Below are 22655 nucleotides of genomic sequence, written 5' to 3'. Positions count from 1 at the left end.
TGATGGGTGAAGCACCTGAGCTGACCATCCTTGACAAACGGCCCACGGATTTACACACGGGCAGGCAAATAAATCCAACTGCCAAACCACAAACGCCATGGAGGAGCTTATGATTGAGGGCACTTGTAAAAATGACACCTTTCAAATCCCTGCCTCAGTTCTATCAATCATTATTTATTGCTCAGGTCTCTACCAAATCTTTTTTAATCAGTGTCACTCTAGCACAACAGAAGATGGTCTAATGGACAAGAGTGGATTATTCATTTGTTCAAGAGTACAGATCATACCTGAAACAAAATGAACTTGACATGATTTATTGAAATATCATGAAGGCTAAGAACAGAGAAGTGGTCCTATGATTCAAACAATTTGGCTCTGGATACCGGGCAGAACTTTGCTGGCCAGCAGCGTACATATCCACAAAACAGAGAGGAAATGTGATCTGAAGAGCAAAATAAAAGACCCGAAAATAGCCTGAAAACGTGAGCTGGATGACAAAATAAAAGACCTGATAACAGCATGGTTTTGTGAGCTGAAGAGCAAAGTAAAAGAAGTAGAAACCAATACTTTCCTTCTGAACACACGCATATGTAAATGATCAGCTGACACAGCATGTATGACAAGCACTGCAAGGTGCGTCGGTCTGAAGCAAAAATCGCCAATTCCAATCCAGCATCCCCAGCATCCGTCACACTGACTACTGACAAACATGATCCATGTGTTGCTGCAGTGCCCAAAAGTGGCTGGACACTTGCAGTGATTCCTGCAAGTAGATGCTTCACACGCAGTCCATAATTAGACTTTTCACACGGCCCCTAATTATGCAGACTTTTCACACATAACCCCTAATTTGACTTTTCACATGTAATACATAATTAAATGCTTGTCGCACGCAATCCATAATTAAACAGACTTTTCACATGTGATCTTGATCTTGATTTTTTTTACCAGATTTGGCCAGCTTGCCCCCCAAAAAGTGCAGTCTGGGTGAAATAAAACGAGGACGTGAACATATTTTTAGAATCTCTTAATCAAAAGATGGAATGCTTTTAAAACCTTTAAGAAAAAAGTATCTTAGATGTCTTGCCGTCAAAGTTTTTCATTGAGGGATGATGGTAGGGTGGGCCATTTTGAACAAATGTCACTCCACCGTTTCACTGCCCCTGAAGGTTCTGCGATCATCTCCGTCATGCAGTGACACCTTGCACAGCTGTTCCTAAGGCACTGCCCCGAGGGACAAAAACAAACTGAAGACGATACTGCAATTGACTCAGAGACACTCCTGACTGGCCAATACGTGCACTGGGATAATCTGTACTGCATTATTAAAGCAGGAGTGGGCGCTGACCCTGGTCACTTGTTTTTTATGGTATCATACTTCATTTCCTAAAGTTCCCGTGAAGTGGAAAGAATAAAACGATCAAAATTCTACCCTGTGCAGATAACATGTATTCACATATAGTTGTGGCGAATTATGTGTGTATATTTTAATAACAGCAACTGAATCAAACTTCACTAAACAAAGCATTTTGTCTGTAATAAGGATTTTTGTTATGCAACAGTGGTTAATGCGTGTAGTTTAGTCTGTTTCTACCGTTATGAAGTTTACATTCTGGAAGTTTAGGCAGACATCCACCGTGAAATGAACCTTACTGTGTGCTCTGCTTTCTCATATCAATTTGAAGGAAACACCGTCTCGCGTATGACGTTAATTTCATTTCACGTGGTGCAATGTTTAAGACAGTAGGGGTGTGATCATAAATTTGCATACAAGCCAAGGGTGACAAACTCAAATCCTGCAGAGGACGGCAGCACCATGAAGTTCCTCCTCCACTGCAACACGGCCTACCTCAACGATCTCAAGAAGTAGTTGCTAATTAGCTGATAAGTTGAATCTGGTATATTGTGATGTGGTGATGTGGGCCTTCAAGACAGTCTCCATGGAGATTAACCTGCCAGTCTCCTGGGGAGGCAGTACCATTGGAGTGAATGAGAAACGTGTCTGAATTATGTGGCTGTTATGTTTGGAATGAACAATTATGCTCTGTGTGCACATGCAACTAATGAGTCTCACTGCACTCAATTTGCACCGAACGCATTCATCATCGCAAAAGTACCCAGATGCTATTGCACACAGTTGTCTGTCTCTTACTGGAGCATGTTTACCATTGTTTTACTCATTATACACTATGATTATACTGAGGTTTGTATGTATCCAGTTTCAGAGAGACACTGATAAATATATATTATGAATTCATGTAATGGTCAACATTAAATGCAGCCCTGTGCCTGAAATATTTGGTCAATAGATGTCCCTGTCAGTTATGTATTACCATATGTATATCGTATCATGTTACCAACATGAGATCATGTAACAAATAAACAAATAAGATGGCCAAAATTTTATATACAGATGTGTTTTGTAGCCACACATTAAATATTATGTATAAAATACTGATATTAATGCTCTTTGTGGACGTAATCGTTATTTCATGTTGATTCCTACAGAGAACAAAATCTGTCACCAAAACCAGCAGTAACACCACTGCTGTCATCACGTGTGACGGTGCCCTCACTGTAAAGGTTCTGCTTTCTCACTATGCTGTGTCTTCAGGAAACACCTGTCACGTGGCCCCTATCCCCCCTTCGGCTCACGTGGCTGTCACCTGTCATGTGGCCCCTACCGCCCCCCCCTTCAGCTCACGTGGCTGTCACCTATCACATAGCCCCTAACGTCCCCCCTTCAGCTCACGTGGCTGTCACCTGTCACGTGGCCCCTAACGTCCCCCCTTCAGCTCACGTGGCTGTCACCTGTCACGTGGCCCCTAACGTCCCCCCTTCAGCTCACGTGGCTGTCACCTGTCACGTGGCCCCTAACGTCCCCCCTTCAGCTCGCGTGGCTGTCACCTGTCACGTGGCCCCTAACGTCCCCCCTTCAGCTCACGTGGCTGTCACCTGTCACGTGGCCCCTAACGTCCCCCCTTCAGCTCATGTGGCTGTCACCTGTCACGTGGCCCCTAACGTCCCCCCTTCAACTCACATGGCTGTCACCTGTCACGTGGCCCATAACGTCCCCCCTTCAGCTCACGTGGCTGTCACCTGTCACGTGGCCCCTAACGTCCCCCCTTCAGCTCTCGTTATTCTGGTTGTTCGTCCTCCAGGGCCCTGGGGTGCATTAATTCTCAATAGAAAAGACACAGTGTCGATCGTACCAAGAAACAAAGCACAATTTATTGAACAATCAGAAGGACACCAGCCGGAGCCTCCGTCAGATGGTGGTGCCATTGCATGTGGCTGTTCGCTTAGTTTTCAGGTAAACGTGTTTTGGTTGGTTGCTACGCCCCACACAGGTGGTAGTAGTTTTGTGTGATTTGCCACACCACCTGTGTTATGATGGGGTGTTCTCCATCCACCCTTTCCATATGGATGACCATTACTGTTATAGTGGTGTTCCGTAGTTCTGGTTAGTTCAGGTTTATGTTTCGTTTTAATTTGCCTCGTTCAACGCTTCGATCGGAGACTCACTGTCTTTTCTTCCTGCACTTTCTGTGAGTGTGTAGTGTGGTGGCTGGAGTGTTTGACTGTAAGTCACAAAGTCATGGTCTCGACTCAAGTTAAATGCCAAAACGTACTTCAATTTATTATCCTTGAGGTCGCTGCACTTCCGTGGCAGGGTTAACTTTGGATGCGTTCAGTTACAAAACAACATACAGTTCAAAATGCAACGCATGTTGCTTACCTTAAGCCAGTGGTTCCCAAACTTTTTCTGCCGTGCCCCCCTTTAGTAGATGAGAATATTTTTGCGCCCCCCCCCCCGCCCCCCCTTGACTAGGGATGTGTTGAAAACTTACAAAAACAATAGGTTCACAACTTTGGTCAAACATGAAAAAAATAAACTGCAAGAAACCTTTTAAATTGTTCAAGAATTCTAAATATAATTTAAAATAAATAAGGAGATGAAATAAGAGAAACAGCAATACATATGCACATGGACGTAATTTTGATTTCAAAAGTGGGGGGACATAGATTCGTCGCTATTTAAATATTTGGTTTTAACTGTAAAAACTGGGGGGGACCAAAGCCGGCTTTTGAAAAAGTGGGGGGGACATGTCCCCCCCGCCCCCCCCCCCCCCCCCCCCCCCCAAAATTACGTCCGTGCATATGCAGCTAGTTTGCAAGCGCAGACATCACGCAGAGCACAAAGCATGTAACGGCCAGAAATATGTGTACTGTCTCTTTAAGGGAGCGAGTTGAGCGCGCGTATGGAATATTGTTGTTTTATTTAGCTATTTTATTTCTGTAAGTAATGCATTAAATGAGCTTTGGACAACTCACCAGTTCATGTATGAACAATGAAGTATTGCTGGAGCCCAGGTTTATTTTGGTAAACCAGCAAATAAACGGACTAAGTGGAATACCACCAGCGCGAGTATTAAGGTTGAACTAACACCAAAAAGCAAGCAATACAAGCATAGAATTAGACTGAATAGATCTGTTTTTATGGATCGGTCACATTGTCCCCGATACCCGATCTAGAATTTTTTCAGATATTAATATCGGAATCGGTGCATCCCTAATATTGACACATGTGCACGTTTTACTTTCAAGCTCCGCGCCCCCCCTGCAATAGCTCCGCGCCCCACCTAGGGGGCGCGCCCCCCACTTTGGGAACCACTGCCTTAAGCAGACATTAGATATGTCTCATTAGTTATTTTAAGTGCAGCAGATGAAGGAGGACAATTTTGATTTTAGATGTTACCATAACTGAAATTAGCTACATGTGTTATGTAAATATAAGAAAACTGACATTATATTGAAGCAAAAGTATCTACGTTGTAGTTATTTAGTATGAGTAAATTATAATGTCTAATATAAGAACTAGTACAAAACCCCTGGAAAATCCAGGAAGCTGAAATATATGTCTATAAGCAGAGGGTGACCCACAAGGGTTAGGTTTATAATTAAAATGCAGCACCAATAAATGGACAATGACCACATAAATATACTACATATGAGAATACAGATGGCCAGAGCCATTTCTCATTCCAAACAGTGAAAGGTCATCCTATATATGCCTGGAAAGAATAACTAATGTGATTAAGATCTAGTGTGACACAAGCAATCGTATAGCAGAATGAGGGTCAAGCCAGATCCCCAGTCCCACTCTAAAACAAGGCAAAGCTGCAGACCACTGCTTGTTGTGGAATGTCTTGCTATAGAAAAGGTTGTGGTAATCAATTCCTCACATGCCCGACCTGCTGCCCTCCCGTGTCAGTGTGCGTATTCCCTGATGGACCAGTGTGCATGCATCTGTGTGGCTGCTTAAGAGAGAATTTATTTCACTTTTACATCCTAGTGTCTGACTTATGGCTCCGCCCCCCTCCAGGACCATTCCAGCAACCCCCTTCACGACTGCGGCGTGACCTCCCGCTTCCTGGTCGTCTTATTTATTGATATTTCCTCATATTTGGGGAGTATGTATGAGAGAAGGCGATACTGGACCATACTGCAGGTGTCAGCAGCGAGTGGCACTGAATTTATATATAAGATTTACGGCCCGGTTAACCCGGCCGCTGTTTAAGATGAGGTATTTGCTTGAATGCTCTCAATCATGGAAAATGAGAGTGTTGATATTTATTTACCAATAGAGTACAGAATGTCTACAGTTCTACACCACAGAAAGGATTCCACATTGTCTTTAAAGATATGCACATATTTCTGACTTACAGCTCCATGTTTGGTACCCAGTCTAAAATGGCTTTATTCAAAACAGGATGGCCTTGCAAAATTATCATTTTACTATCATATGGTGTCACATATTACAAGAAAATGAAATTGACAACATATCAAATGCATTTATTTATTTTTTTGTCACAGGTTCAAACCAGTTATAAAAACACTAACAGCTTTATTTATGTTTTTGAAGTCTTCCACTATTAAAGAAAAACAGTGCCATCTAGAGGAACCTTGCAATAGCGCATTCTATAACTTGTATGGTTATTTTGTAATAAATAAATTTTGCGAATATTTGCAAACAGGAGGTTTGATTTATTTATATATTCATATTTATTGTTATTATAATTTATTTATTTATATTTTTCTTTTCTTTCTTTTTCTTCTCTTATATTGTGTGATGTGAATGTCTGTTGGGGGGTTCTTGTATGTAATATGTTGAAATGGATGACCCACACAAATATGTTAAATATTTATAGAATTGTTGTTTACTGCAAAGTCATCAAAAAAATAAATAAAAAATAAAAATTTGTGAATAAGTGCAATACGTTTTGCGAATAAATGCAAAGCTACGGGACCTGAAGTGTATTCACTTACTACTGTAATGCTGTGTGACTGACAGTTTTGGGCAAAGAACACATCATGCTAAAAAATTGCATTTCAAAATGTATCATATGCCAGAGTCAGATGCATAGTACGGGTGATGTGTGAAAGACCCTCTCCCGCCTCCTCAGTGTATTTCAACGTTGACTACGTCTGTTTTAATGGACATCACCTACACCACACAGCACCACCAAGATTGTAAAGAAGAACTTGAGGAGAAACGAGGAATGTGGACCTGCAGCTTCATGCAGCACTGACTCAGAACCATGCAGATATGATGCTGTGCATCTTTTATGCAGTTGTCAACATTACATGTGAAACTTCTGTGATGGTAAATTTGAGTGGTCTTCTGTGTCACAGAAACAGGTTCCGTTATCTCAAAAGCTATTCTGATGACAAGTGTGTCAACTTTTGGTGCTTGTCAGACTTTGCACTGTAATTATAGCCACAACAAACAATAAACATTTTAGCAATAGGAATACAGACGCTAATTTAAATGCCCCTAAGATTACATTTGTGATAATATAACAACTAATAATTCTGTTGTTTTTATCCATAAGTAGATGAATGCAGTGACCAAGAAAGTATGTTAAAATGTAACTAATCTTCCATGTTATGTAGCTAGTTAGCTAAATAAGTGCTCAATGCTAATAGCAGCTTTTTATAAACTGAGCAATAGGGAACACACTAGATTAATAATTACCTCCTCTTCACTATTAACGTCTCCTTGAACATGTTTTAGTTAAAATAATCATTCTTGGACGCAATCCATCAGAACAATTACAACTACTCAGATGTAATCAAACATGACTACCTTTTGAGAACACGAACGCAAACAACACCCTTCTGCACAACTGAAACACCACCATCATCCAACTTACATCTGACGTTTGTAGACAGAGCGCAGAACAAGGAACTGCAGTCAAAGACACAATTCTGTGGAAACATATTGTGCAGCATTATGCAAACTATAATATATATTTTTAAGAGTGTGAGACCCACAGGCCTCCAAGTAATGCATCAGGTATCTCTGACAGCAGCTCAGGAGATCACAACTCTAGGTGCTTTAAGGTTGCCATCCCAACACAGACCACCCAAGGCAATACCAGCAACCTGTACAACAGCCACCAAACCAACCATTTTAAACATTCTGCAAAGAGAACCAGACTGACAACAGTTTCTATAATGACTTACAAAATTTAACATATTTTACACCAGTTTTAGCTCAGTCTAGGCAACTGTGCAAATATCAATTCAAGCTCAATTTTTTTCCCAATTTATTTTTATTTTACTAAACAAGACAACATGATCACAAACAGGTAAAAAGTTCTAGATGAACAAGAGACATTAAGACAGTAATTACTATTAAACAATTACTCTGAAAACTCATTAGAGAAAAAATGCAAATATGTTTATGGAGAAGATGTGTGCTGTAAATTGTGAACAACCAGGCTTAAACCATACTACTGTACTGCAGATACCAATTTAACTCAAACAAGAACATAGGGCTATCAACTCATTCGAATCAGTCAAACTTGTTCATTAATTTAAACATGTTAAAATTGCACACTAATTTCATATATTTTTATTATACATATACAGTTTTCAATTTTAAAATTGATGTTGAAATCATGGAATAAATACAGAATTCCAAAGTGATATTATGGACAAACAAATAAATAGTTGGTGAATATCAAGGATTTCTCTTCCACATACATTTTATGTATGTTCACTTGATTTACGCTGAAACAACAGCTTGACAATAAGTAATAAATATATATGTGTACAATCTGTAAGTGCAATACACCTTAAAGCTTTTTACTGCCTCTTTGTAGTACTTGCTTACCATGTTTAACTGTATAATGGCTGGGTACAGTAATACATTAGACAAAATGCTAGTAATTCAACAAATAACAATACTGTTTGTTTTGACTGTTTAGGTTACATACATATTGATGATTTTAGCTATATAATTAATGTTCAATGCATCTTCTCAATTCTTAGTAATAATCAAAAATATGCAGTTTATTGTTCTAAAGAACATGAGCCAATACGAGTGGAAATTGATGTATATCAGTTCAACAAATTTTAAATGTTCAGATCAGTTACTTGAAAATATTATTACAATATTATTTAATATTTTACTACAAAGTATGACGTGCGGGGAAGCCACCATAATTACTTGCAGGATGGCTTCACATTTCTGACACACTAGAAAAATACACCAACAAACTGTCATGTTCAAAATGCTTATGCAATTTATGCAAACTGCAAGTATTTGATAAATGCTGGACAGTTTCAATTTTAGCAGGTAGCAGAACTTGCATTTTAAAAGGTTGACTACATAAACCAAAGATTTAATTAAGTTGCAGAATTATCGCAACTTTCTAATAAGTTAACTTATTTCACATCCTAAAAAGCAAAAAAGTTGCAGAATTATCGCAACTTTCTAATAAATTAACTTATTTCACATCCTAAAAAGCAAATAACTTCAGACATCAATGCTTAAGCAGAACATGTAGTGGTCTGAAGAAGGCAATGACTGAAAGGTACAAACATAAAAATTTTGCAGAAAAAATCTGCAATCCAACACAACTGTTATTCAATCAACAAAAAAAAATTTATTGCATTAATGTGCCATTTCTCCGGGTAAAGGAACCGCACAAGTAGCAAATCTGAGCCAAACTCTAATATACTTGCAACAGCAACCAGCGGTGTGACCAAAGTGTGCCTCGCTGCCTCAGATTGGCTTTCATTAGAAGAGGGAGGATTGGTTGGAGATGTACAGCCTCTGGCCGTTGGTGTTGGGGATGGGTAGGGGGGGTGAGAGATGGGCCATAGGGTACCCTGGGTAGTGCAGAGGACGGCAGGCAAACGGCAGCAAACCAGTACCAGATGATGTAGGGGAGAAACTCCTTGGGGAAGAGGGACCACGGAGAGAGCAATCTGTGGAACAAGCGTATACATTCATGAATGAAACTCCCATTAAAATACATTAAAATAAATCATTAAAAATAAAGAATTTATGTTTATTATAATTTGTATAAAACATTTCTAAAATGCTTCTACTAAAACTACCACAAAAAATGGTAATAAAATAAAAAATTAATTGATCATTGTAAAATTCTTTCTTTATAGCTGTGTAACATAAAAAAAATGGAGGTGCCACCCGAAATGCAGCCAAGCATTTCAGCCACTGAGCATTTCACCAAGCTGTTATCGGTGGCTCACATTACTGCTCTACAAGAAACGATTTGTAATTACCAACTGATTATCTATTCTTATTGCGCTCAGGTATTGCTTTAATAATCCATTTCCATTAAAAACTGGAAATAGATTATTAAAAAGGAAAAGAGGACAAGAAAGGAGAGAGAGGAAGACTAACCGAGATTCCAGAGCACATTCTGAGCTGCGAGCTCTTTGGCGTCCTCCAGGATGGTACAGACTTTATCAGGCATGTAGGTGCTTCTAGTGCTGTTGATCACCACTTTGTAGATGAGCAGGGTCTTGCCCTCAGGTCCCAGGGTGGAGAACAGGTAATACTCGGGCAGGGTCCAGCTGTTCTTTTGGCACAAGTAGTCCAGCAGAGACACGGCAGAGCTCAGCTGGCTGGGTCGAAGGGTCTGCAGACTGACTGGTATCAGGGTGGACCCTGGCAAGTGCGGATACATGCAGCGCTCCACGTCTACTGCGTAAGGGCTACCCAAGCGCGGAGGTAAGCTTAGAGGCCGGGCAGATAACCCGTCACCCATGACCCCTGAACTCAAAGTCATACTGGAATCCCCTTTGCCTTGTAAGAGGAAGGTGTATTCTTCACAGGGCAACCCCAATGCTATTTCGTTGTGGTGAGCCCGCAGTCCAAATCTACGAACCCCGTCTTTATTGGCCGGCTTGGCAAAACTGACTTCAATGCGCGAGCCGTCGATGAGTTGGCCGTTCATGGACTGCTGTGCCGCGACGGCGTCTTCGCGGCTGTGGAAGTGCACGAAGGCGTAGTCGGTCAGCTTCTTCACGCGCTCCACGGAGCCCGGCTTCACACGGGAGAACTCTGTCCGAAGCGTCTCCTCGGTCGTGTGCAGCATGAGATTGCGCACGTAGAGAACCCGCACGCGCAGCATTGTGTCCTCATCTACGTCCCTCTCTGGTTCAGCCCAGTCCACCTGAATAGTGTGGCCCCACAACTCAAATGTTCCTGATAAAACAACGGCCATTCAATATGACGTCTATTATGTTGGACAACGCAGTATGTACAGTTCACTAGTACAATTAATTAAGGTGCTGCCTTGTGCCTGAATGATATGTATAGCATTACAATTATTTAAAATGGACACAATAAGCTCATGACTATTGGAAATATGTTCAGGCTATTCTGCACCTACGTGTGTGAAACGGGCTGATCACAACCCAATATGTATCTCAGTCTTGCTCATGTAAAAACAAAAAATGTTTGTTTTACTGAGAAGAACTGACACTGACTGTGGAGCTCAGGCCTCCAAAATGTAAAACGATCGTCCGAATGATTTTGAGAGAGTAGCTTCACTGCAGGAAGCCTAAGTCACCTAAGGACTTGGGGAAATGTCAGTCAAGTAAAGCAGCATTTCATTATATCACACTGACCAGACGCATTCCTGTTGCTGATACATATTAAATATTATAAAAGGACTTTTAATCAAATTAAGAGTAACAAAACTAGGAAGCCTAAAAATACATCAACACATACTGTACATGCAACTACACTTCTGTGACGCGTGGGTGCGGGTGGAAGGACGAGGCACGGAAACCACTCGCACACTCAAGCTCCACGTTTATTGAGTGTTCTTTACTCCAAAACATTAAACACATAAACACTAACGTACTGACACTCAGACAAAGACGAGCACAGGTAACAAACGAACGTGCACACAGACAACCCACGCCCACGGAAGTACAAACATGGACATAACGACACGCAGACAACATAGCAGCACGCCCACAGGGAAGGGTCCGGAGCTGTTCCGTAACAGAACCCCCCACCAGGGGCTCGCTACTCCCGGAGCGTCCCGCGCAGCTGGAAAGCCCCGAACCTACACAGACGGGCAGGTCCGGAACCGCCGGGACCGTGAACCACCGAGAGCTGTCTCCCCCGACGGTGGGAACCGCCACAAACAGCCCTAGCACACCCTCCCTGGGAAGACAGGGGAGAAAACATTAAACAATGGCACAGAGACAAACACGCACACAGGAACGACGAACACAAATGGCACAAGAGGGAACAGGGGGTTTGGGAGAAACGCAGGGACAGACACTAACACGGGTACTGACAGACACGGAGACACGTATAACATAGCCAGGAGAGCGGCCAAGGGAGTGAACACCCCCTGGCTTGCAGGCGCGGCAGTGGGCGGTGATCCCTCCGCCTTCCACGCGGAACCCCCGCCAGCGGCGGACACCCCAGCAGCCCTCTCGTTGGGCGTGCGTTCCGTCGCCGGGGAAGCTGTTGGAGGACGAGGCGCAGGGTACGCCTGCCACCTTTCCGTCTCCTCCCGTCGAACTCCCCCTAGGGGACCCCCGCCTCCTCTGGGCGGTCGCTCTGCCGGCCGTGTCCCGTGTGTGGGTTCCTCCATCTCCATCTCCCACTCAGAGCCACCCGAACTCCAACACATCGGCTGCTCCGGCGTGTCAGCCCGGGAGCAGTCCCTCGGGATTCCCTTGGGGTAGGGAAGAGGCACGCCTTCCTCTGCACACCTCTTTTCCCTCGCGGTCTCTCCGGAGCAGTCCGTCGGAGTTGGGCTCTCCCTCTCTGAGAGTGACCCGCCCTCGACGTACTCCAACGCAGGAGGGCTGACGTCACCCACCCCATCATCGTAGTATAACGTGGGGATGGAGCACTCAGATGCGGGAGGGCTTGCGTCGTCTTCCCCCTCCCCGTAATATACGGTGGGGGCGGAGTACACCGACGGCGGGGGACTCACGTCCTCTCCGTAACACTCCGTAGGAGCAGAGGCTACTAAGGGGGAGTAGCTGGCTCCACCGTCCGTCTCCTCCGCTTCCGAGTCCCCACTCTCGAACTCTTCCTCGGGAGTGGCCACGCCCACCATCCCCGCATACACCACCAACGGGTCCTCTGGGGGGTGTGTAGACGACGTCTTGGGGAACCCCTGTCTGTCGGCTGCCAGGGGAGAGGAGTCCCTCGTCGGGGAGCCGAAACCTGCCCGCCAGGCTCGCTGGGCAGCCTGGCGGTAGTTCTCCGCCTTTGACTCCTGCGTTGCTTCCCGTGCGTACCGCAGAAGGGCCGCGCATACCGGGTCCCTCTTGAGCTCCTCCCCCATCACGGGAGCATCGCGGCGTCGCACAGGGGAAGGAGGGTGGTGGTGTCGGCTCGCCCTCCTCCCCTTCTTGGCACGGGATGAACGTCCTGGCTTCATGTTGTCGGCTCGTCTTTCTGTGACGCGTGGGTGCGGCTGGAAGGACGAGGAAACCACTCGCGCACTCAAGCTCCACGTTTATTGAGTGTTCTTTACTCCAAAACATTAAAGACATAAACACTAACGTACTGACACTCAGACAAAGACGAGCACAGGACACTGCGCGAACGCACGTTAAATAGACGACCAACACAGACCCTCGTGACTCTCGAGACAAGGCACAGGTGTAACAAACGAACACGCTCACATACAACCCACACCCACGGAAGTACAAACATGGACATAACGACACGCAGACAACATAGCAGCACGCCCACAGGGAAGGGTCCGGAGCTGTTCCGTAACAACTTCCCAATTTTACATAGGTTATACTAGCAAGAAGATTTTTTATAAGAATGTGAGTACCACTAATTTCATCACTAACCTTCACTAAATAACTAAAACAAAGGGCAGTCCTACACTACAGCCAACATGATGCAACCATTTTGAATATCATCTGGTTCTACAATTATGTATTTTTCATTAAACTAATTGTTTAGGGAAGGCACACAGCTCAAAACATCCTTCATAGTACTGTTCAATTTTGGACCTTGTTTGGTCGAAACGCCGTGGAGTTCTGAGTGAACGACTGACGTAGCACAATAATGAGGATGGAGGTAAAAATGGGGAGGGAACACGGACAGTCACACAGAAGCCGAGCAGAACACGCGGCAGCTCTCGTGTAGTTCTCTGATCCCTGGTGCACCCTGAGGAGCTGCTCACACCACACCCATTACACCAGGCCTAACGCTCCCCTATCCCCCTACTCACAGCTCTCTGTGGGGTGGCGCAGGCCACATGATGCTGAACCGAAAGGCACAAATACCACCAACCTTACAGATTTGGCTGCAAAACCGGTAACACAAATAGCTCTTTCTGTCTTTCTTGTGCCTTATAAATACCTGGAGTGAGCTTCCTGCGGGCCATGGCAGCTGCCTTGTGTGATTCATACTCCACAAAGGCGAAGCCACGGTTCTTGCTCTTGTCTGAGGCGCTGGGGTACACAATCACATCCACAACACCGTCCGTCACCTACACGTACCATTACAAGTCAATGGTTAACGTGACAGCTAGAATAAAGCCGTGAGTGTAGAAGGCAGAGTTGCTTAGAAACCCAGAACAATGTGCGAATACATTTCTGAGAAATATGTCATTCTGAAAACATTCAATAATCCACAATAGTACTGAAAAAGGTTTATGTAACTCTATTGAAGCAAAAATAACTAAAGAAGCCTGTTTTTTTTTTTACCTTTTAATGTACATTTGAAAAATCATGAAGCGGGAAAATTAAACAAATAACTAAATCAATTTGCCAGCCTATAATAACATATGGTGGTAGTTATCTACCTAAGTACCATACAATACACAATAAAGTATTTAAATTAAGTATTAAATATGTTCATATTCAATTAACATTACAATTGTAGCATGCTAAAATGTAGCATGGCATGTTACATGGCTTTCCAGGTAATGAGATTTTCAACTGACAGCATTTTTAGCAAGAGACCCAGGGTTCAGGCACAGAGACAAAGCTAACATAAATGTTAACAAACTAGCCAGAGTCAAAACTAGATTTGGCGTAGCATCTAAACATTAGTGACTTCAAACCTGCGTGTTACCCAACGTTTTGGCCATGTTGGCCTCCAGCAGACATTTCAGGAGTAAAAAAAAAAAAACAACATTAGTCTCGGTCATCACATCTTCACAAGGTTTTGTGTTAATGGGAACTTGGCTGAACTGGCTCATTCTTGCCATTTATGGAGTTAGATAGCTAGCAACATACGTGCTGTCCCCACTAAGCTGTATTAGCTAGGACAGTTCCTTCATAGACAGAAATAATGGGACAGGTTCATTACTGCCATTGCAAAGCACAATAAGTGTGGGTCACACATTTTAACTGTGGGCAAAACAACAGCGTGGAAACCTCTGGGATAAAAGGATCCAACAGAAAAGAATGTTTTTATGTCATGTAACGGTCCAATTAATGGTAGACCACAACCTCATGCTTGAATGGCCTAAATGTGCTGTAGTGGCATTACAGCATAAAAACTACGTTTTGACAAAGAATAATTCAAAGGTACTAGGCATATATATATATATATATATATATATATATATATATATATATATATATATATATATATATATATATATATATATATATATGACATTTTAGTAATGTTAAGATAAGCAGACTTGTTTTATATCCTTATCCATAATTATGATTAGCTAAAAGCTAGAAAAACTAGTATCTGACTGATCACAACTATGTGTTTCAGACAGGACGGCTATTTACAGCTTACCAAAAACTAATTTGTGATGATGAAACAAAATATAAGAGCTTCTGGCCCAACTCATAATTGGGTTGAGTGTTATGAACTGATCTTTCAGGACTGAACTGAGAACTGATCCTGCACCATGACAAATTCCAATTGCAATGTTAGCGTTGTTTGTACTGTACATGCTCTTACTGTTGGACTGAATAAATGAGGCCCAAGTCCTCAATTCAATACTGACCTTCATCATCTCCTCTTGTATCTCCTCCTTCTTCTTGTCTTTGGGAATCGAGCCAATGAACAGGCGACAATTGTCCAGACTCACACACACGCCTATGAACTTCCCTGGGCGGATCTCATAGTTGTCAAGGAGATGGATGGCTCGCTGGGCCGCTTCCCGGGTGGTGTACATGATGAAGGCGTAGCCACGATTCTCCCCGCTGAACTCCATCATCAGACGGAGCTCATAGATACGGCCCACTCGCTCGAACACGGGCACCAGCTCGTCCTCGTACATGTCCCTAGGGATTTTCCCCACAAACACCTCACATCCTCGAGGGGGGGGAGGACCCTCCCAGCCTAAAAGACAGATTCAACACCAACATCCTCCTTTAATGTAAGGTTACAAATTTACATTGGTCATGGGCTTTTCTGAGCATGTGGGGGCTTCTTCACAGCCGTACAAACTAACACGAATCCATATTTCATAGAAGATATTTAGAGCAGCCTATAAATAGCAACTGTTAAACTTGACTGGAAACAAATAGCTGATTAATGTATTTTTAACCACTTACTTTATGAATCATAACTACATTACAATAATTTGCAAATGCTAAATAAAAATTATTATTGTACTCACAGGACTTCATAACCTTTACATGCTCTGCTGGTGTATTGTTTATGTTCCAAGTCATTAGCACACCTCAGGAAAAACTAAATGTTCCACAATGATTTCATATAATTTTTTATCAATCCTTACAGCATTTATGCTTTGGATATGGTTCAGATCTGGTTCTTATCTGATGTTAACAAATTGTGCGCCTGTGGTAATCTTTTCATGACTTTACACAAAGTGACCACCCCCCCCCCCCTTTTTAGGCTATGAAAAATAAGATTTCTCATCCTCGCTTGGCATCTTACCTGGAGGTGGACCACCAAATTTTCTTTGTCCATTTTCCTGAACCATACTGTAACCTGTGCTCTCCATCAGGGCCAACAGAGCAACCTCACTGGGGCTTTCCAACTTACCATCCTCACAAACCTGACCTAAACTGGGATCTTCCATTACCACCTTATAAAACACAACAGAAACATTGCGTCAACTGCTCAGCAGTGAATAGTACTGAATAGATTGTGGATTGTCCCCCAGGTTATATTTGTCACTTCCACTCCTTTCTTTGCTTTTAAGTTCATTACATTATCTCCCAGTTTACTGAGTTGAATGTTCAAAAAAAAAGTCTATATCTAAACGGTACTACGTTACGTATGGTTCCCTTGTAGTGATATAGCTGTAAGCTAACATAAAATAAAATCAATTACAACTATTTAAATTGGATCTTTTATGCCAGTTTTAACATACTGTACCAGTACTTTATCACAGAGCAGCCCTTCGTCTATTAATCTCAAATGTAGATTATGAACGCTTGCTGCATTTTATGACTTACCATCCATAGTGTATGGTAATGTTATGTAACCTAGCTAGGTTAGTTAACCTGCTAAAATAATAGATAATCGGTGACCAAGTCTTCTAAAATACATTATTTTCAGAACCTGGTTCATGGATTGTTAATGATTCCCCTTTATATATTGTGTCCGTGTATTTGTTATTTCTGAACATTTTACATAAAGCTAGCTAGTTAGGCTAGCATCTTTTTCCACTTATTCAAGTCATCAGCTAAAAACTACATGTTCCATAAAAAATCACTTTCCATCTAGTTAGTACTGCTGATCGTATCTCAGAAACAGCCCTGGCTCACCTGAAGTGGCCTGTGTAAGAATTAAGTGGCCATTTGAAAGAATTAGCGGCCACAGCTAGACAGCTAGCTAGATGCATTTTTTACTCCGTATAATTTTAGATCGCGTAAAATTAGTGTAAACAGACGAAAAGGGAAGTCCATTCCTTCGTCTGGTTGACGGTTCACCCCCCAGGACGTCCTCCCCACCTCAGGGCTCAGCCGACCAGCCGCAGTCGGGATCGGCACTAGCGACCTGCCCTAGCTGGTTTGGCGGGAAGACGGACTAACTAGATGGCCAACTTATAGGTATATCGATAGTTAAAACCGATCGGAAGTACATAGAAACGCGGGCCACGTTTACTTGTTGGTGAAGGGAGTCCCGTTTTAAGCACTTTTCGTTATATCTGAGGTAAATTAGGCAGTTATGAGGTGAGGTGGACGTTAGCCGGAGAGCTAGTCAGCTACACGCCAACGACGCCTCGCGCACACAGACCGGCCGTTAGAGCGCTCGATGACTAAAAGCACAGCTAAGCTAGCGAAGTGGTCGGTAAAAATGAGATAAATTACCGTGGATGCCTTGTTTAAGTGTAATATCTTTTTTTAAAAATCTAACACCTGAATAATGACACGATAAAAAAAATAACGAATTTGCGTTTACAGGACGAAAGTTTGGAGTCCAAACCACTAAGTTGTTTACCCTTACGGCGAAACAGCGTTAAGGGAGTGTGGAGTAAGTGACGTGTGTGGTGCGGTGATTTCAGAGAGGAGTAAACCTAAACATTTTTACTGCGTTACTCAGTAAAATACTCTCTTTTTTTTACTAACTCGGGTATCTCAAACTTTATATAGACTGTAAAAAGTGGATAATGGAGACCTACCGACATCGTATATACAGTCAATGTTTAATATGCATAACAATTTATGTAATGTTACGTTTTAAAAGGATAGAGAAAACTGCGTGTTTTGGTTGACAGTCCCTAAAAAGGTGAGCCACAACAATTCATGTTGTAGGACATGAAAATAAATGACTTCACTTAATATAGTGGTCAAAAACCTGGACGTTTTATGCAAAGTTTTTCTTCCACAAACTAACAGCAGTACAGTTAATATTCATGAAACATATGTGAAGTCATTGAGGCCACTGATATGCAAACAGTAACATTAAAATCACTGAATGATGTCCTCTATTGACTTGTAGGGGGTCACGACGCCATCCATATGGTGAAGGGGATGAGCACCGTGGCTAAGAGCCCGTAGACTGATACACAGCCGAGATGAAGAGTGATGAACAAACACAGCAGTAAGCTCAGGAACGAGCTTCTCTTGCTAAGCACAATCTTCCGCACGGTTTTGCAAAACTAAAAGGGAGAAAAAAACAATGGTAAATGTGAAGATGCAGTTCCTTTGGCATGATTTTTCTTTGGCCTAATTTAAACACGAGGTGGCGATCGTGGGGTTTTTAGTTCTACTCTGCGGTATTGTAGGGAAACATCTCAGTGGATTGACCTCTAGTAGCAGTGTTTGATGAGAATCCTTTCAGTATTCATAATATACTGACAGATAAGACAGAGTGGCTGGACTTCTTAATGAAGGTTTTCCTTGAATATCTGTAAGTTTGAACATTATATTAAGCGTTTTGGTCTGAGTAACAAATTAAACTAAACCACTTCTGTCCTTAAAACAGAATATATGAAAAAAATCAGTCAGTATAAACCATCAGCAAGAAAGTAAGCAACCTCTTTTTTCAAGAAAACTCATTTCCTGTTACTCATTATCAAGCAATTTTTTTTTCAACTGTTGTTGCTTAAGAATTCATCTCTTCTGATACTTCAGTGCCTTACTTTTGACTGTAACAGTTGGAATAATGAAAAATGTGTGAGACTTTTAGTTCTACAGATTACTTTTAATGATACTCAAATGCTATCTTTAGACAATGCATTATTTACCTAAACATACCTAAAGTACCCATCTTTATTTAAAAAGAAAACACAGAAAAGGGAAGTTCCTCATGTCTGAGAAATGCTTCAAGGGGGTGTGAGTTGATGTTTATGTTGCCCTAAACACTCCATGTTCTATCCTGGTGAAGTCTCCAATGTTTCTACACCCAAATGTTAGCAAACATACACCTCAGCAAGATGAGGATCACTAACGTTACTAAAACACTTCATATTTCTTTACCACCGTATTACACAATCAGAATGCTAAATGCATGATGTAAATTCAGGTTTTTACTTTTGAGAGACCATATTTTGTTATTATATGCACAAGCTGATTCTTGATCACCAGAGCTCAAAAGATTGTTGTGTCTGCACCTCAGAGTTAAGACTGCCACCCGAGTCATAAGACATCTTACCTGACTGGTCTGAAAGCTGATGCTGGTGCCGTATCTGCAGTACATGACATAATGTTCACAGTTGTACCACAGCAGGCTGTAGTTCACTGGGCCCAGAAGCCTCTCAGCCCGACTGGCGACCTCTTCTCCATCCATCGGTGACATACTGTACACCGCATCCATGCGGTTCACCAGAACCTCTGCTCCGTAGGCAAAGTCGCCCACCGTGTCAACGCGAATGCTGGCCCTCTTCGCGATCACTCCGAGAAGAAGCCGCTGGTTGGTCACCATCTTCTCAATGGCGGTGTGGTTGGCAGAGATGGCTGGTAAGATGTCAGGGATGAGGTGCGACACGCGATCATCGCCCAGGTAGATCCCATAGTGCGTGAAGAGAGTCCGGGGCACCTCGAGGAGATCCCCTCTTTTGAGCATGGAGACGTCGAATGTGTCCGTCTTGGGACCCTTTTTTCCCCTGACTGTGCTCAAGGAAATGAAAAAGCAACCGAGAAACTCCAGCGGGAACATTTTCCAAGGAAAATGTTGCATTTTTTCTGAGCGGATTGGCCCTCAGCAGTTTTATCCCTTGAGGCCACTCAAGGAGGGGCTTGGCCATAAATCATAAATCCTTTGGCTATTTTAACACAAATTTGTAAATAAGAACCTCACATGGTCCATTGAACAATACATACTTATTCAGTGTTTGTACGGGGGTCTTATTCTCCTGCATTCAGGTTAAGAAATAGTTTAAATGCAGTAATCTGTTTCCATTTTTAGTACAATTTGCCCCCCCCCCCCCCCCCCCCCCCGAGTTTAGAACAAAATGAACGGTATTGTATAATGCAGACGGTGGTGTAATTGTAAGAATGTAATTCTTGAAAATTCTCTTGGAAACACGTCATCTTACACAACTTGTTTAAGATGTTTACAAAAATAAAAGATTCAAAAATAGAATCAGTACAGAGATTAAATGTTGACCCAAACATGTACTGGAAAAGAGTGTTATTAATCTTTAAAGCAAATAATAATGCAATGTCTATATATTTCAGTGAAACTAACATAACCAAAAGCTTGAGGGTCTTAAGGAATGTTTTATTTTATTGATGTTGCCTATGTTGGAAACACTATAAGAATTAAATAATGGCAATGTATCTTTTTCTCCATTCTGTCCTCCAGTTTGGAAAGAGTGCTCCCCAGCTATAAAATAATGATGAGAAACCATTTTGTACAGACTATTTGTGTGACTGTGTAAGGTCTAGAATATTTTAAGTTAACATCGTATTAATTTGTAAATTGCATATCGAACATGCGAACTTGTCATAACCGTAATGTCATGTTATTTGGTTAAATGAATAAACGTAGATAAATAACACTTTAAAAGGATTTTAGCGCTACACAGGTCCACCGGGTATGGCCATCAAAAGTCTGTTAACCGGCCATCCATAAAACGAAAGGAATGAAAAAGGTTGTAATTGTCGTGGCCGGCGTTAATCCCAGGAAAAAGATGGAAACCGTTCCAATGAGTGTGGTGAGAAGGACGCTTCTCTGATCCCGGATAACGGACTTCAGACACTCACAGAACTGTTGAGGCAATGGATAAACAACAGGTAAATGTTTCAGATCCATTCAGTGACCTGTTTTATTATAAAATGACTCCTAATGTCGAAAGAAGGTACCGGTCACCTCACCATTCTGCCTTGGTTTATCACGGGGGAAAAGGCGCATTTTACCTTGTCCGTCTGCAAGCTGACTCCTGTGCCGTAGCGACAGTGTGTGACGAAATGTTCACAGTTATTCCATAAAAGACTATAGGGAGTCCCACCGACGAGCTCCTCGGCCCTCAACGCCACCTCCTCGTTAGGGAGAGCTGGGTATCTCAGCCTGGTGTCCATCGTGTTCAGTAATATGGGTGATCCGTACGCGAAGTCCTCCACCGTGTCCAGGCGAATGCAGGCGCACTTGTAGAGCACCCCCAAGACCAGTCTCTTATTCGTAACTGCTTTCCGTATGTGGCGCTTGTTTGTCGTCAAAGCCGGTAGGATGTCCGGTATGAGATGCGCAACTTTGCCGTCGCCCAAATAAATGCCGAAATGAACGAACAAAGTACGCGGGACCTCCAGCAGGTCCCCGCGTTGAAACTGCGTGGTTCCTTCGGCGCGCCTCGGGCATGGCTCTCCGTTGAACCGTATTGCGCTGAGAAAGTTAAAATTCGCGAGAAGAAAGGCTTTCTCCAGCAGGAGCACCACGGAATCCAACATTGCGATGAGCATGAAGATGCGCACACCAGCACGGCTACCTGGCACTAGTGTAATGGGCGGCCTGCGGATCCTGGCGCTGTGGTGGCGTCACGTCGAGAGGACAGTTGGAGATACGAGCTGATGTGTGTAAAGTGTATTTAAGTGTCCTCGGCTTACAACCACATGCACGAAATGTCTCAAAACTCCTGTGCAATTTCGGTCAACCACGCAGCACGCGTCTTAAAAAAACCCCGATCTTTAAATTAATCAAGGAAAGAAAACTCCAGCATAATTTTTGCTTAAACGATCTGGTTAAGTGGGAAGGCAGATTTATTCATTTTTAATATTTATCTAAATCTGTTTTACCACCCATATTATGAACGATTCTCTTCTATATATGCACTTAAGTCCTCGCCAGGATAAAGTCAACGCGTGAAGAACACGCTTATATCGTAAAAGCCAACCTCAACAAATGGTAAATTCTGGTAAGTTTTTTTTTTCTTTCTTTCTAGCAATTAATTAAAATGTTATTCGGTAATTAAACACATTCGTGACAACTAATTACGCCAAAGTGAGTTACTGCCAACTAATTTTACTTTTTATTGCTTTACTTAATTTCAAAATGTCCTTTCCCCCTTTATTGGCAAAACAGTAACGTGTTAGATCTTGCCGCAAATAGCAGTAGTTGACCAGCGCGTTTCACACGTGGAAGACCCCCCCGTCCCCCGCGGCCTTCCAGTGGAGGGATCATGCAGATTGACAGAATGAGAAGTCAGTTGTCTTGGTGAAAACAAAGGTCTGGCATTGAGGGCTAAAAGCTGAATATGTTGAGAGGATTACTCTAGACCCTTGGGGTTAAGCACCATGCAGGGCTCTAAAAGATGGTGGGTGATAAATGACAAGATATTTGTCTTTGTCGGTTTTCGTCTGTCAGTAATCCAGTGTTTGGATGGGTCACTTGAACAGGGCTGTGTGATAAATGTGGGGATTTTGAAGGAGGAATCCTTCATCCTCCGGTCTCCATCGGTGTGTGTTGATTGTTGCATTGAAACAAGACTAAATGCAGACTCTGTTTGCAG

The 22655-nt window shown here is 42.6% G+C and overlaps 3 protein-coding genes across 5 annotated transcripts; all 3 read right to left on the bottom strand.

Moving 5' to 3' along the window:
* Window positions 1-7906: 7906 nt before the first annotated feature.
* Window positions 7907-17744, bottom strand: rbm46 (RNA binding motif protein 46). 3 transcript variants are annotated; one of them, XM_076983049.1, is made up of 6 exons: window positions 17578-17744; window positions 16196-16346; window positions 15297-15634; window positions 13682-13811; window positions 9722-10528; window positions 7907-9282 (listed from the first exon to the last, which is right to left on the bottom strand). In XM_076983049.1, exons 2-6 carry the CDS (start codon window positions 16338-16340, stop codon window positions 9092-9094), a joined length of 1611 nt encoding a protein of 536 aa, XP_076839164.1. In that variant the 5' UTR covers window positions 16341-16346; window positions 17578-17744; the 3' UTR covers window positions 7907-9091. The 3 variants fall into 3 exon arrangements, with proteins under 3 accessions (XP_076839164.1, XP_076839165.1, XP_076839166.1); XM_076983050.1 differs by lacking the exon at window positions 17578-17744 and adding an exon at window positions 17372-17558; XM_076983051.1 differs by lacking the exon at window positions 17578-17744 and adding an exon at window positions 17032-17363.
* Window positions 17745-17777: 33 nt separating this feature from the next.
* Window positions 17778-19888, bottom strand: lratb.2 (lecithin retinol acyltransferase b, tandem duplicate 2). Its single transcript, XM_076983053.1, has 2 exons — window positions 19364-19888; window positions 17778-18368 (listed from the first exon to the last, which is right to left on the bottom strand). Exons 1-2 carry the CDS (start codon window positions 19886-19888, stop codon window positions 18213-18215), a joined length of 681 nt encoding a protein of 226 aa, XP_076839168.1. The 3' UTR covers window positions 17778-18212.
* A 304-nt stretch (window positions 19889-20192) lies between these two features.
* Window positions 20193-21609, bottom strand: LOC143484358 (lecithin retinol acyltransferase-like). The gene is made up of 2 exons (XM_076983052.1): window positions 21070-21609; window positions 20193-20920 (listed from the first exon to the last, which is right to left on the bottom strand). The coding sequence occupies exons 1-2, from the start codon at window positions 21607-21609 to the stop codon at window positions 20768-20770; spliced, it is 693 nt and encodes a 230-aa protein (XP_076839167.1). The 3' UTR covers window positions 20193-20767.
* Window positions 21610-22655: the final 1046 nt, after the last annotated feature.

Source organism: Brachyhypopomus gauderio, chromosome 20 (assembly GCF_052324685.1).
Source record: "Brachyhypopomus gauderio isolate BG-103 chromosome 20, BGAUD_0.2, whole genome shotgun sequence".
Classification (NCBI taxonomy): Eukaryota; Metazoa; Chordata; class Actinopteri; order Gymnotiformes; family Hypopomidae; genus Brachyhypopomus; species Brachyhypopomus gauderio.
Note: the sequence above shows the minus strand (reverse complement) of the source record. Positions and strands in the feature narration are given on the sequence as shown.

Coding starts and splice junctions, on each gene's coding strand:
- rbm46 (XM_076983049.1), bottom strand. CDS start 16,340: ATGGAAGATCCCAGTTTAGGTCAGGTTTGTGAGGATGGTAAGTTGGAA. Junction 15,635..16,195: donor ATTTGGTGGTCCACCTCCAG/GTAAGATGCCAA, acceptor TCTGTCTTTTAG/GCTGGGAGGGTCCTCCCCCC. Junction 13,812..15,296: donor TACAAGAGGAGATGATGAAG/GTCAGTATTGAA, acceptor TGGTACGTGTAG/GTGACGGACGGTGTTGTGGA.
- LOC143484358 (XM_076983052.1), bottom strand. CDS start 21,609: ATGCTCATCGCAATGTTGGATTCCGTGGTGCTCCTGCTGGAGAAAGCC. Junction 20,921..21,069: donor TCAGCTTGCAGACGGACAAG/GTAAAATGCGCC, acceptor TTGCCTCAACAG/TTCTGTGAGTGTCTGAAGTC.
- lratb.2 (XM_076983053.1), bottom strand. CDS start 19,888: ATGCAACATTTTCCTTGGAAAATGTTCCCGCTGGAGTTTCTCGGTTGC. Junction 18,369..19,363: donor TCAGCTTTCAGACCAGTCAG/GTAAGATGTCTT, acceptor TCTCCCTTTTAG/TTTTGCAAAACCGTGCGGAA.